General features: G+C 41.6%; 2 protein-coding genes across 2 annotated transcripts in view; one reads left to right on the top strand and one right to left on the bottom strand.

The window, feature by feature from the left end:
• The first annotated feature begins 6,174 nt into the window (after positions 1-6,174).
• LOC124225846 (60S acidic ribosomal protein P1-like) lies at positions 6,175-6,552 on the top strand. The gene has a single exon (XM_046638609.1). The coding sequence runs from the start codon at positions 6,175-6,177 to the stop codon at positions 6,550-6,552; it is 378 nt and encodes a 125-aa protein (XP_046494565.1).
• KIF9 (kinesin family member 9) overlaps positions 6,332-11,778 on the bottom strand; it is a 53,817-nt gene continuing 48,370 nt past the window's right edge. Inside the window, exon 22 of the mRNA XM_046640406.1 lies at positions 6,332-9,157. Coding sequence (XP_046496362.1) covers positions 9,107-9,157 — 51 coding nt within the window. The 3' untranslated portion in view covers positions 6,332-9,106. The remainder of the gene's footprint in view (positions 9,158-11,778) is intronic.

Here is an 11,778-nt window from a genome sequence, read left to right as displayed (position 1 = left end):
AAATATTTTCCTATGCAGACTCCATTAAACCAGTTTAATACATAAGTTTTCTACATATTACCACTAAAGCTATTTTTTTATTTCAAGTGCATTTTGAAAAATAATAATTTGAAAAAAGAAAAAAATTTTTAAATTCTTTTATTGAGGTTATTTTTATAGTACGTTTTATTTAGAAAATATTTGAATCTTTGAAAATTTTTTGTACCAAATGTACCTGATTACAGCTTTTGTCAATGTGAATTTTATTTTGTGGCCTTATCTCTATTAGATCCTCAGTTTCCTCAGGTTACATTTTTCTATCCTGATGTTGTGATGAGGATTTGATTCTTTCGTCTATTTTCAGTCATTAACAGTTTACCATATACACTTTTAGCCATCACCAATTTTTCTTTACGTCAGCTATGTTTACCAATTCTTTGTCCTAGGTTAGACTTTAGAATTCAGTTTTATCTTGGAGAATGATATCAGTGTCTGAAATTTCAAATTCAGCCCTTCTGTATTCTTCCAACTACTTTGTGTGCCAAATATTTACTCTCTGTGCTATGCTATTATATGGACAAAGAGCAAAGAATGTCCTCAGAGTAAAAACCTAAGGAACAAAGGCATTCAGTTAGGTTTATGAGGCATTCATTCATCCTTCCACCCACCCATCTATTTGAATCCTTCCACTCACCTACCCGCTTACCACCCATCCATCCATTCATTCACCAATCTCCCATTTACTCAATCATCCACCCATCCTTTTATCCAACCATCTGTCCATCCATCCATCCATTCATCTGCCCATTCATTAATCTACCCCAGTGACTATTAAGCAGGGACGATTTTGCCCCCAGGGAACATTTGGAAATGTCTGGAGACATTTTGGCTGTTGTAACTGGGAGGATACTACTGGCATCAAGTGGGTAAAGGCCAGAGATGGTGCTAAACGTTCTAAAACATACAGGACAGTCCCTGACAACAAAGAATTATCTGACCTAAAATGTCAATAGTGCTAAGGTTGAGAATCCCTGATCTATCCCCACCATGCACCCAATCCTTCCGTCCATCCATCCATCCATTCACCCACACCCACCTATTTAAATGTTCATTGAGCACCTGTCATGATGTCGCTCAATCTTGCTGCAAAGCAGAATCACCTATGGAGCATATAAAACATACAAGTGCCCAGGAACTACCCTTGAATATTCAGATTTTTATAATCAGAAACTATAGAAGTTTGTGAATGGAAAGTTAATCAGTAGAGAAGCTTCTGTGCTTGTTTCCCAGACAGTATGTGATATCAAATAGTTGCTAATTAAGATTAATCAACAATTTATCCCTATATTTATCAGGTAAACAAGAGCATACCAAAGGTGAAAAACAAATAAATGTCCAGGTCTCCTTCTACCAGGAGAACCTCAACTCAGTGTACACATTAGAATCACTTGGGGAGCTTTAAAAAATACTGATGCCCAGCTCCCAGAGGCTCTGACTTAATTGGTCTAGCATGTGGCCTAGGCATCATGTTTTTATAAAAGCACTTTAGGTGATTATAATATTGCAGCCAAGGATAAGAACAGCAGTGCCAGATCTCAAAAATGCACCTTCCTTTTTCTTTACTGGCTAATATTTTTTCACATGTACATAATATGTTTTTTCTTTTTCAGTTTATTTACAGTCCAATCTTAAAATAAGGTTTGAAGTAATAATCTTATCCTCTTTGCCCTTGGATTCTTGGTTTGCCTTATTTATAGCTCATTTGTGTATATGTGGCAGGGGGAACTGACCTAGAATCACAGGCCCCGAGGATCACAGCATTGCTGACCAACAAGGGAAGAGCTCTCAATCCATCTTCCACTTCTGGAGCTTTTCAAAAGAGTGGCATTGGTAGAAGGCCACAAGCCCTATAACAGGAGCTCATTATACATCTTTGCTGATATTAGAATATTCAAACAGATGGTAACAAAACTTAGAGGAAGATTTGAAGAAATGGAAACACCTAAGTACCGTTCGGTGTCACTCTCACTAACATCCAGTCATCCGTTGGTGATTTAGCAGAGCTTGGTTTCATGTCAGTCTTGAGTAACATCAAGTTTAAGGTCCAAAATCTTTCTTGGATTGGACACTATTGCTGCTGCTGCTTCCACTGCCACTTTGTTCTTCTACAGTTCTGGGACTTTTTAATGCTTTACGACGTGTCAAAACTCCCAATTCTTTCTTTTCCATGGCTCTAACCCAAACAGAAGAGATTCTTACCTAATAGGACTTTCTGCCATTCTAAGGGAACAGGAATAATAACAGATATTTATGGAAGGCTTCATGTTGCAGCCTTCATAGACATTATCTCCCATGATTCTTTTGGCATCCCTGTTGTGGCGAGGGCTGTAATAGCTGCTGCCCCCATTTTACAGAGGCAGAGACTGAACCTCGGACAAGTAAGGGCACCCAAGGTCACAGACTCTGAGTGGTGGCACCTGGACTTGTATGGGATTCTCAGATGCTGTGTTCCTGTTTCATGTACCTGGCCACATACAGGCCCACATTCTTCATGCTCCCAGCCTTTTGGGAGCTTTCTAGGTCCCTCCTTCAGGCCCTCTCCCCTTCTGCAGGAGAAGGCCAGGCCACAGCCCTATAGCAAAGAAGGATCCTTCCACCCTTGCCATCTCTGCCCTTGCCATCATTCCCAAATTTAAGAACAATATTTGTCTATTCCACATCCAGTCAACTTCAGCCTCCTAATGCTTTTTACAGCTATTCTGGACAGAGCAGATTCTCCTTCAAGAAGCTTGTAGCAGGAAAATCCCACCTGGGTTTAGAAATCAGTTTCTTACAAGCCATTTGGCTATCGAATCACACAATCATGGCCGGCCCTCGAGGTAAGTCTCTTCCATACCTGCAAGGCTCCCTCTTCTTTCTTCCAGCCTTTGCTGATAGATTTCCACAAATAGGGTGCCTCTCCCTTTATTGTTGGAAAGCTGAGCCGGTAGAAATGTCTTTCATCTGCTCATAGATAGGTTGTTTTTCTTAATAAAAATATTCTTTATAAATTAAATGTTACTTTTGTTAATAAAAGCAATTCATATTTAATAGAGAAAATAAATAAAATAAATAATTTAAAGGGGAAAAAATCACATCCAGCCTCACCCAAAAACAACCACTTTGTTGTTTTTTTTTGTTGTTTGGCTGAGGAAGATTAGCCCTGAGCCAACATTCATTGCCAATCTTCCTCTTTTTTTTTTTTTAATGTTTGTCACTGCCACAGCATGATGCTAACAGACAAGTGGGGTAGGTCTGCACTTGGAAACCGAACCCAGGCTGCTGAAGTGGAGTGAACAGAACTTAACCACTAGGCCACCAGGTCTGGTCCTAGAAACAACCACTCTGACATTTTAGTCTTTTTCATTCATATATATGTGTGAATATCTATGTATATGATGTAATTTTCAACTGATATATTAAATAACTTTTCCACAATTGCTTTTATAGAATCACAGAATTTAGATTTAGAAGGAACCGAGAGGCCTTCAAGACTTTATTCCTGGTTTGAGGATTTCTCTCACATGGACCTTGACTGGGGCTGCCCAGACACTGATTGCATCCTCCAGCGACTGGGAACCCAGTTTGCACCAAGACCATCCATCCCAGGGTTGGAAAACTCTCGGCCCATTTTTTCTTCCCAACATGACAGAAATCTGCCCCCTTTGGACTTCTCTTCTCAGATTGAATGCCACTAGTTTCTGTAATTATTCCTTGCCTGACAGAGGTTTCAGAGTCTCTCGTGATGCCAGTCACCCTCCCCAGGGAGTCTGTCCACTTAAAGCATGGCTTCCAGCCCTTGACATGAAGTTCCAAGTATAGCCTGGCAGATGTGGTGTACAGTGGAAGTATGACTTCCCTGACCCAAGACACTTAACCTCCAGTAGCACAGCCCAGGATGGCACTGGGTATATTTTTAGCAGCTACATCTACTGTTAACTTTTGGTTTGGTCTTAAAAAGCCATCACAGTCAGGATTAATTGGAGAAAGATAATGCCAGTCTATCACTTCTTTTTCAAATGCAAAATCCATTTTGGAGAGTGGAAAGGGAGACTAACATTGGTTGGTGTATGTGTCTGCTCACCATCCATCAGAAGTAACGCTGGGCACATTCCTATCTTTAGAATTATTATACTTATTGTTACTATCATGGAAGTTTCAGTTGGTTGAGGCCCTGCTTTGAACTAGATATACATTGATTCCTTCATTTCACAGAGCCCCAGGATTACTATCATTTTACACATAAGGAAAGGAATGCAGGGACTTTGGACAACTTGCCCAAGGTCCAATGCCAGTAAGATATGGAGGCCTGATTTAAACTCAGATGTCTCGGTCCAACATCCATGCTCTATCCCTATGTCATATCACCTCAGAAAACTGCAACCCACTGATCAACAGTCAAGTTCAGAGTGAGACTCCCTGGGCCCAGCTGTTGGTGGGGCAAATGGATTCAAACCTCCATGCAATGCCAGAGGAAATAGCAACAGAGCTGTCTGAGCCCTTCAGATTAAAGATCACGGAAGACAGGCAGGATTATCTGGAGCTCTTTGTCCTACCTGGAATCTCAGAATTTTAGAAAGAAATCTTGGGTGCTATATTGGTTCAATCTTATCTTTTTCATTATACTTTTATAATATGTGTTACTAAAACTTATATAGCATTATTAAAGCAACTTTAAATATTTTAGAATATTATTTCATTGACGATCCCACTAACTTAATATAGCAACTTTTTTTTTGTTCCATTTTTGTATATGTGAGTGTATTTTATATTGGGAAGTCAACAGAAATAGTCGAGAACATGCTTCAGGGTTGCCCCACCCAAGGGAGAGAAGGTTGGGGTACTCATCCACTGACTCATTGGCTGAGGGTTGCTCCTAAAGGTGCTAACTCTCTGGCATTTGGGCCCACTCAGCAGCAGATCACTACCTATGGCTGAGAAAGGCTGTATGTAGAAGGTTGCAGGTGCTTTCAGTAGGAAGCCGTTAGCAGGAATGGTAAGTACAAGGGACTACGATCAGGTACCACAGCATCTGCTACTGAAAATAACATTTAAGCCAAGACTCGAAGGAAGTGAGGGAGTGAGCCACTTGGACATCTGGGGGAAGAATAATTCAGGAGAGGGATCAGCCAGTGCCAGAACAGTAAGGAGGCCCATGTGGCCAGAACAGAGTGCCCAAGGGACAGGAGACGAAAGTAAAGTCTCAGGAGGCAAGATCGTGTAGGGTCTTGTGAGCTGTTTTAAGGACTTGGGTTTCACTCTGAGAGAAACAGGAGCCATTAAGAGTTTGAGAAGAGGTGTGATGTGATCTAACATATTTGAAAAGGATCGACGAGGCTGCCGTTCAGGAAATAGACTGACTATATGAGAGCAAGGGAGGAAGCAAGGACACAGTTAGGAAGCTATCGCAACATCCAGGCAAGAGATGATAGTGGCTTAGATCAGGGTAGAGACAATAGAAGTGGTGAGAAATGGTCAGATTATTAATGTAGTAGGAAGGCAACGTCTGCTAAATTTCTTGACAGATTTGCTGTGGGACATGAGAGGAAGAGAAGAGTGAAGTACAAAACTAAGGACTTTAGCCTGAGCAATTGGGCCGAGATAAAGGAGGCTGTGGATGGAGCATATTTGGGGGGCAATTAGGCACTTAGTTTTAAACATGTTGATTTGTAGGAGTCTTAAAAGACATTCAAGTGGAGATGCCAGGTTAGCAGTTGGCTATACAGGTTTGGAGCTCAAGAGAGCAGTCCAGGCTAGATGGATAAAACTGAAAGTTGGCATACAGATGATGTTTAAAGCCATGAGACTGGATGAGATTACCAAGAGTGATTTCCCTATTATCTCCTCTGGATCTGTGATTAGACGTATACTCGATCTTCTCAATCTGCCCACCATGTCTCTTTATCCATGCTTTCGGATTTTCTCCTCTTCATCCCTCTATGCTAAAATTCCAGGCAATTTTTTCAGATCCAACATCCAGGTCATTCTCTCTCTCTCACTGTTTCTAGTCTGTCGTTTGAACTTTTAGAAATACATTTTCTTGCTTTCCTCAGCTGCTGCTAAGGTGCTTGGTCCTTCCAAGGAAGCTAAGGCTGCATTGGGGTGAGGGCCTCACTTCACTCAGCGACTAGCACCGTACCCGGCAGCACTAGCACCATGGCCTCTGAGTTGGAGCTTGCCTGCATCTACCCGGCCCTCATCCTGCTGATGGACGATGAGGTGATGGTCATGGAGGATAAAATCAACGCTCTCATTAAAGCAGCCGGTGTAAATGTTGAACCTTTCTGGCCAGGCTTGTTCGCAAAGGCCCTGGCCAATGTCAACATCAGCAGCCTCATATGCAGTGTAGGAGCTGGTGGACCCGCCCCAGGAGCTAGTGCTGGACCAGCAGGAGGTCCTGCCCCCTCCACCACTGCCGCCCCAGCTGAGGAGAAGAAAGTGGAAGCCAAGAAAGAAGAATTGAGGAGTCTGATGATGACATGGGCTTTGGTCTTTTTGACTAAACCTCTTGTAACATGTTCAATAAAAAGCTGAACTCTCAAAAAAAGAAAAGAAATACATTTTTTTCATTCCTAGAGACTCTGCTTTTAAAAAAATCTGTGATCTATTTTGATAGCCTTTATCATATTTTTGATTCCTACTTTTGTCTTTATGTAAAACATATATATACAGTACAATCTTTATCGAGTAATTTGTTATCTGAAGCTCTTATAAGTCTGATCCTGCTTTCATTGTACCTCCACATGATAAGTTGTTTCTGTGCACGCATGTGCACATGCACACACATGTGCGTGTGTTTTAATCTTTGGAGCTCATGTTTACTAGGGCTTTGTGGGAATGCTGTGTAGCTAGGTAAAGAGTATGTAGATTTTTTTATTTGGTTCTACAGACTTGGGGTGATTTTTATGCTAATTTCTCAGCCTTTTGGTTCCTGGACCACACAGTATAAATTTGCATCTCAATCCTGTGCGTGGTTGCAAATTCTCACAGGACCTGTTCCCTCTTATCTCTGGGAAAGTTTCCTTGTTATTTCTCCATGCCAGTGGGGGAACCTTTTCTAGCTCACCTCTTCATCAAGGATGAAGCCTTCAGGGTGTCAGGGTGCCAGTTTTATGCAGGGGTCCCATTTCCAACTTCTTATAGGGCGTGGGCCGGAGTCTTCTCTCTCATACTTACGTGGACATTGACGCTCAAGAGAAGCAGTCCACTCACACCCCTTCTACCCATCTCCAGCTGCCACAGCCACTTCACACGCGGACCACTCTGGTTTTCAGTTCTCTAGCTCCTGGCAGTTCCTCTTCTTTCCTGCTAATTTAGCCTTGCATTTAAAAGACTGTCATACTTCAGCCAGCATCTCTGTTTGCAGTATGAGTGTTTTCAGGTTATTTTATCTGTCACATTGATGCAATTGGAAGTCCCTTCAGGGGTGATTTTGATGGTCAGATTAGCTCAGCAGGAACTATTTTCTAGAACAGGCCTACCTGACTGGACATGATGCCCCCTAGCTCCCTGTCATGTTGGAAGCATCTGCTCCTGTGAGGAATTTGTGTGGACAGTGATCTACCGAGCACCATCCTGGCTTATTCCTGTGGCTTTCTCCACCCTGATGATTACTTGTTTCAGTTTGTGCCAGAACTGACCAGAGAGGCCTATGTGGTGATGAATGAGCTAGAGTGACCAACCACCACAAGACAGGCCCAGCTTGCCCCAACCAGCAGGCCTCAAGACTGGCTGTCCAGAAATTCTATGGAAGGATGTCCAGAATGCCACATGCCATTCTAGCCAGCGATGGGGAATGAAGGGAAAGGGGATTGATAATGCCACAAATGGCTGCTTCCCCTGGCCCCAACAAGATGATGCACCCTCTGTTGGTTATGTCCTATTTCCTGAGATGCCCCAAAGACCCAGGAACCCCAAAAAAGTCCCAGTAAGGGAGGCACAGCCAAGAAAAGAAAGAATCAGAACTCTCTGCCTAAGCCCTACAATAGCTGGCAAGGTGAGCAGCAGAGCCTGGGCAGACCTGCCTGTTTGGCCACAACCAAAGGAAACATGAGGACTCACAACACAGCTGTGTGCACACCATTAGTGCTGGTCAGTGACAGTCCCTGTGTATGTCACCTAGGGGAGTGAAGTCGGGGGACTTCAAAGCTGCCCTAGGAAACCTTGGTGTAGCAGGAGTCCCTAAAAGCTGTGTCAGGACATCATGTATCAGTCCATGAAAGAGAAAGGGTCTGGACAGCAGAGACAGCAGAGACCTTAAGAGAAGCCTGCTTTGTCTCTTCAACAAAACTATCCATCTGCTCACTGATGGACTGAAGAACAGAATCACAGGGTCTTTCACTGGCGGATGTCATTTAGTTCAACCTTCCTTCTGGTGCAGGTTCTGCAATCTCCTTGCCAGACAGCCTCGCACTGTGGGGCTCTTGCTGCAAACTTCATGGTAGGACTGCTCTCATCTGAAGCCTCTTCTTACTTCAAGATGAAAAAAAAATAATGGTGGCCTTTCAGCCATTTAAACCGAGACCCAATCCTCTCCTGGTTACTGAGGAATGAGGGCCTCTTGCCTTCACTGGCTCAGGAACACAGAGAGGATGCCCTGAGAGGACCTACAGTCTGAGGGAGCTGTGAAAACCAGGGTTCCTCAGACCCAGCTCACCCCAAGGATGTCCATTCAGGAAAGGAAAGAAGCTGACAAATGGGACAAAGGCCTGCCAGGAAGAGCCTGGCTGAGCTACTTTTTCACTTTTTTACTGGGGACTCAATTCTGACCCCACCTGTACACAGGGAAGACATCCTCACAGACAGGAAATAAAGTTCTTGGATGAGCACTAAAAGTCCAGACTAGAAAGTGATTTTATCCTTTCCCTGCACCAAAGCCAGTAAACTGAAACCAAAAGTATTCTGAGAAGATAAGCAAGGGTGTCCTTAGAAGGACGTTCCTCCCGGCAGGCAGGTCATTGTGTGTTCTGGGCTGGGCCCCAGCCTTGCAGCAGAGTGGTTGGAGCTCTGAGCAGGTGGTTTAGCAGCTCCACTAGAGCAGGCAGGAGTTGCTGGGGGTCTTGTCCTTCAAGGCACTGGCAATGAGTCTTCATTTTCTCTGTGTCTGCTGGAGACCCATCATGGTTTTCAAATATTTGTGCTTGACATAGAAGAGAAAACAAGAATTGATTAGGAGGTACAGACTTAACAGACACTCAGAAGCCATGCCACTTACATCCACCCCATCATTCTTTCTGCAAACATCTCAGTTTTGGGACAAGGATTCCCTTTGACTAGCTCCACTTCTATGAGAAATAATGTTTCAATCAATCCCTTTCATTCTTTCATCCTAAAGAAAGTGTGTAAAACTGTTTTACAATGGTATGGCAGTCATTTTAAAAGGAGACATTCATATTTCAAGGGTCTACTTGAAAGTTTCTGACAAGAATCAGGTTCAAAAAGCAAAGAATCTCCAGAGGGGTGGGGGCCCATGTTACTCCGAAGGGCCCTGCCTCTGCAAATCAACTAGATGTTCATGAACTCTACCCATTTAATGCATGACTAGGCTCTCAGAAAGCAGATGGAAAAAGTGAGCTGAAACAGAAACAGCAGGCAGTAAAGTAGCAAATGCTAAAACCAACTTGGAATATGGAGATGAATCCTAGTTTTCCCACATGATGGGGGAACTGAAATTGACGCTCCCACATTAAGCTGGGAGCTTTCTTCCCCCAATTTTTTTACTGTAGTAAAATACACATAATATAAAATTTACCATCTTAACTATTTTTACGTGTACATTTCAGTGATATTAAATATATTCATAACGTTGTATAATCATCACCACCATCCATCTCCATAACTCTTTTCATTTGGTAAAACTGAAACTCTATACCCACTAAACAATAACTCCTCGTTCCCCCACACTCCAGCCCCTGACAACCACCATCCTATTTTCTGTCTAAGATTTTGACTACTCTAAGTACCTCATATAAGTGGAATCATATAGTATTTGTTTTCGTGTGTGTATGACTGGCTGATTTCATTTAATATAATGACCTCAAGATTCCTCCTTGTTGTAGCATGTGTCAGAATTTCCTCCCCTTTTGAGGCTGAATAATATCCTGTTGTACATTTATACCTTTTGCTTATCCATTCATCTATTGATGGACACTTGGGTTGCTTCCACATTTTAGCTATCATGAATAATACTGCTAGGAACATGGGTGTACAAACATCTCTTTGGGACCCTGCTTTCAATTCTTTGGGGCACATACCCAGAAGTAGAATTGCTGGATCATATGGTAATTCTATTTTTAATTTTTTGGGAAACCACCATACTGTTTTCCACAGCAACTGTACCATTTTTTTTCAATTTTTTTAATGTGGTAAAATACATATAACATAAAATTTACCATCTTACCCATTTTAAGTGTACAGTTCAGTGGTATTAAATACATTCATAATGTTGCACAACCATCACCACCATCCATCTCCATAACTCTTTTCAACATCCCAAACTGAAACTCCATACCCATTAAACAATAACTCCCCATTCACCCAGACCCTGGCAATCACCATTCTATTTCTTGTCTGTATGATTTTGACTACTCTAAGCATCTCATGTAAGTGGAATCATATAGTATTTGTCTTTTTGTGACAGGCTTATTTCACTTAGTGGTGGTACCATTTTACAATCCTACCAACAGCACATAAAGTTTCCAATTGTTCTACATCCTTGCCAACACTTGTCATTTTCTGTTTTTTTGACAGTAGCCATCCTAATGGGTGTAAGGTGGTATCTCACTATAGTTTTGATTTGCATTTCTCTAATGACCTGTAATGTTGAACATCTTTTCATGTGCTTATTGTCCATTTGTATATATTCTTTGGAGAAATGTCTATTCAAATCTTTTGCCCATTTTTGAACAGAGTTTTGTTTCTTGGGTGTTGAGTTTTAGGAGTTCTCTATATATCCTGGATATTAATCCCTTACCAAGTTGGAATTCTTGAAGGAGTTTAAAATGTTCCTGCATTGGTAATATCCTGCGGCTAACCGCAAAAGCAAGCGAAAACCTTTTCAGGAGGAAACTAATTGCAGCTTATGCACTCAGAACTCCTAGAGCTTAAGGTTAATCAAATACGAACTTATGATTTAAACACACATACACACACATGGATAAAAGCCACTATGAGGGAGATTCAATAAAATGGGAAACATTTGGCCTTGAAAAATCTGATCCAATATATTTCATATATAAAAATGTATATAAAAGGTTTAAATGAATAGAAGATAGAATGGTTCAAATGCAACATCTGCATAAAAAGTTTGTTCATGGGCATGTCTTAAACATAAAAAATGTTCAATGCAGAGAGCTCTTCCAGAGATTGAGGGATGGCAGGAGAATATAATATAGACTTGAAGAAATGCAAGATTTCTCTGTTGAATGATTTATAATTGAAATGTTTATCTGAGACTTTGAAAGTAAATAAAGAAAATGCAAGGTTTGTCTGGAATATAAAGAGAGAAATTCATGGTACTAACCATGCAAATCATTTTGGTTTACCTGTTTTATGATCTTGAAGTACTTTATGCCAGTTGAAGCAAGTTTAAAATAACTTACAATAAGCAATAAGATTTTTGAAGGTCTTTCTCCAAAACCAAAGACCTTTGGTCCTCTTATTCAAAATGCAGGATGACCTTAACCAACTGAGGAAAATTAACCTCACCAATAATGAACAAAGCAAGATCAAGTGCCTCCTATTATGTACTGAATGTTTGTG

The sequence above is a fragment of the Equus quagga genome, chromosome 1, assembly GCF_021613505.1.
Source record: "Equus quagga isolate Etosha38 chromosome 1, UCLA_HA_Equagga_1.0, whole genome shotgun sequence".
Taxonomy (NCBI): Eukaryota; Metazoa; Chordata; class Mammalia; order Perissodactyla; family Equidae; genus Equus; species Equus quagga.
Note: the sequence above shows the minus strand (reverse complement) of the source record. Positions and strands in the feature narration are given on the sequence as shown.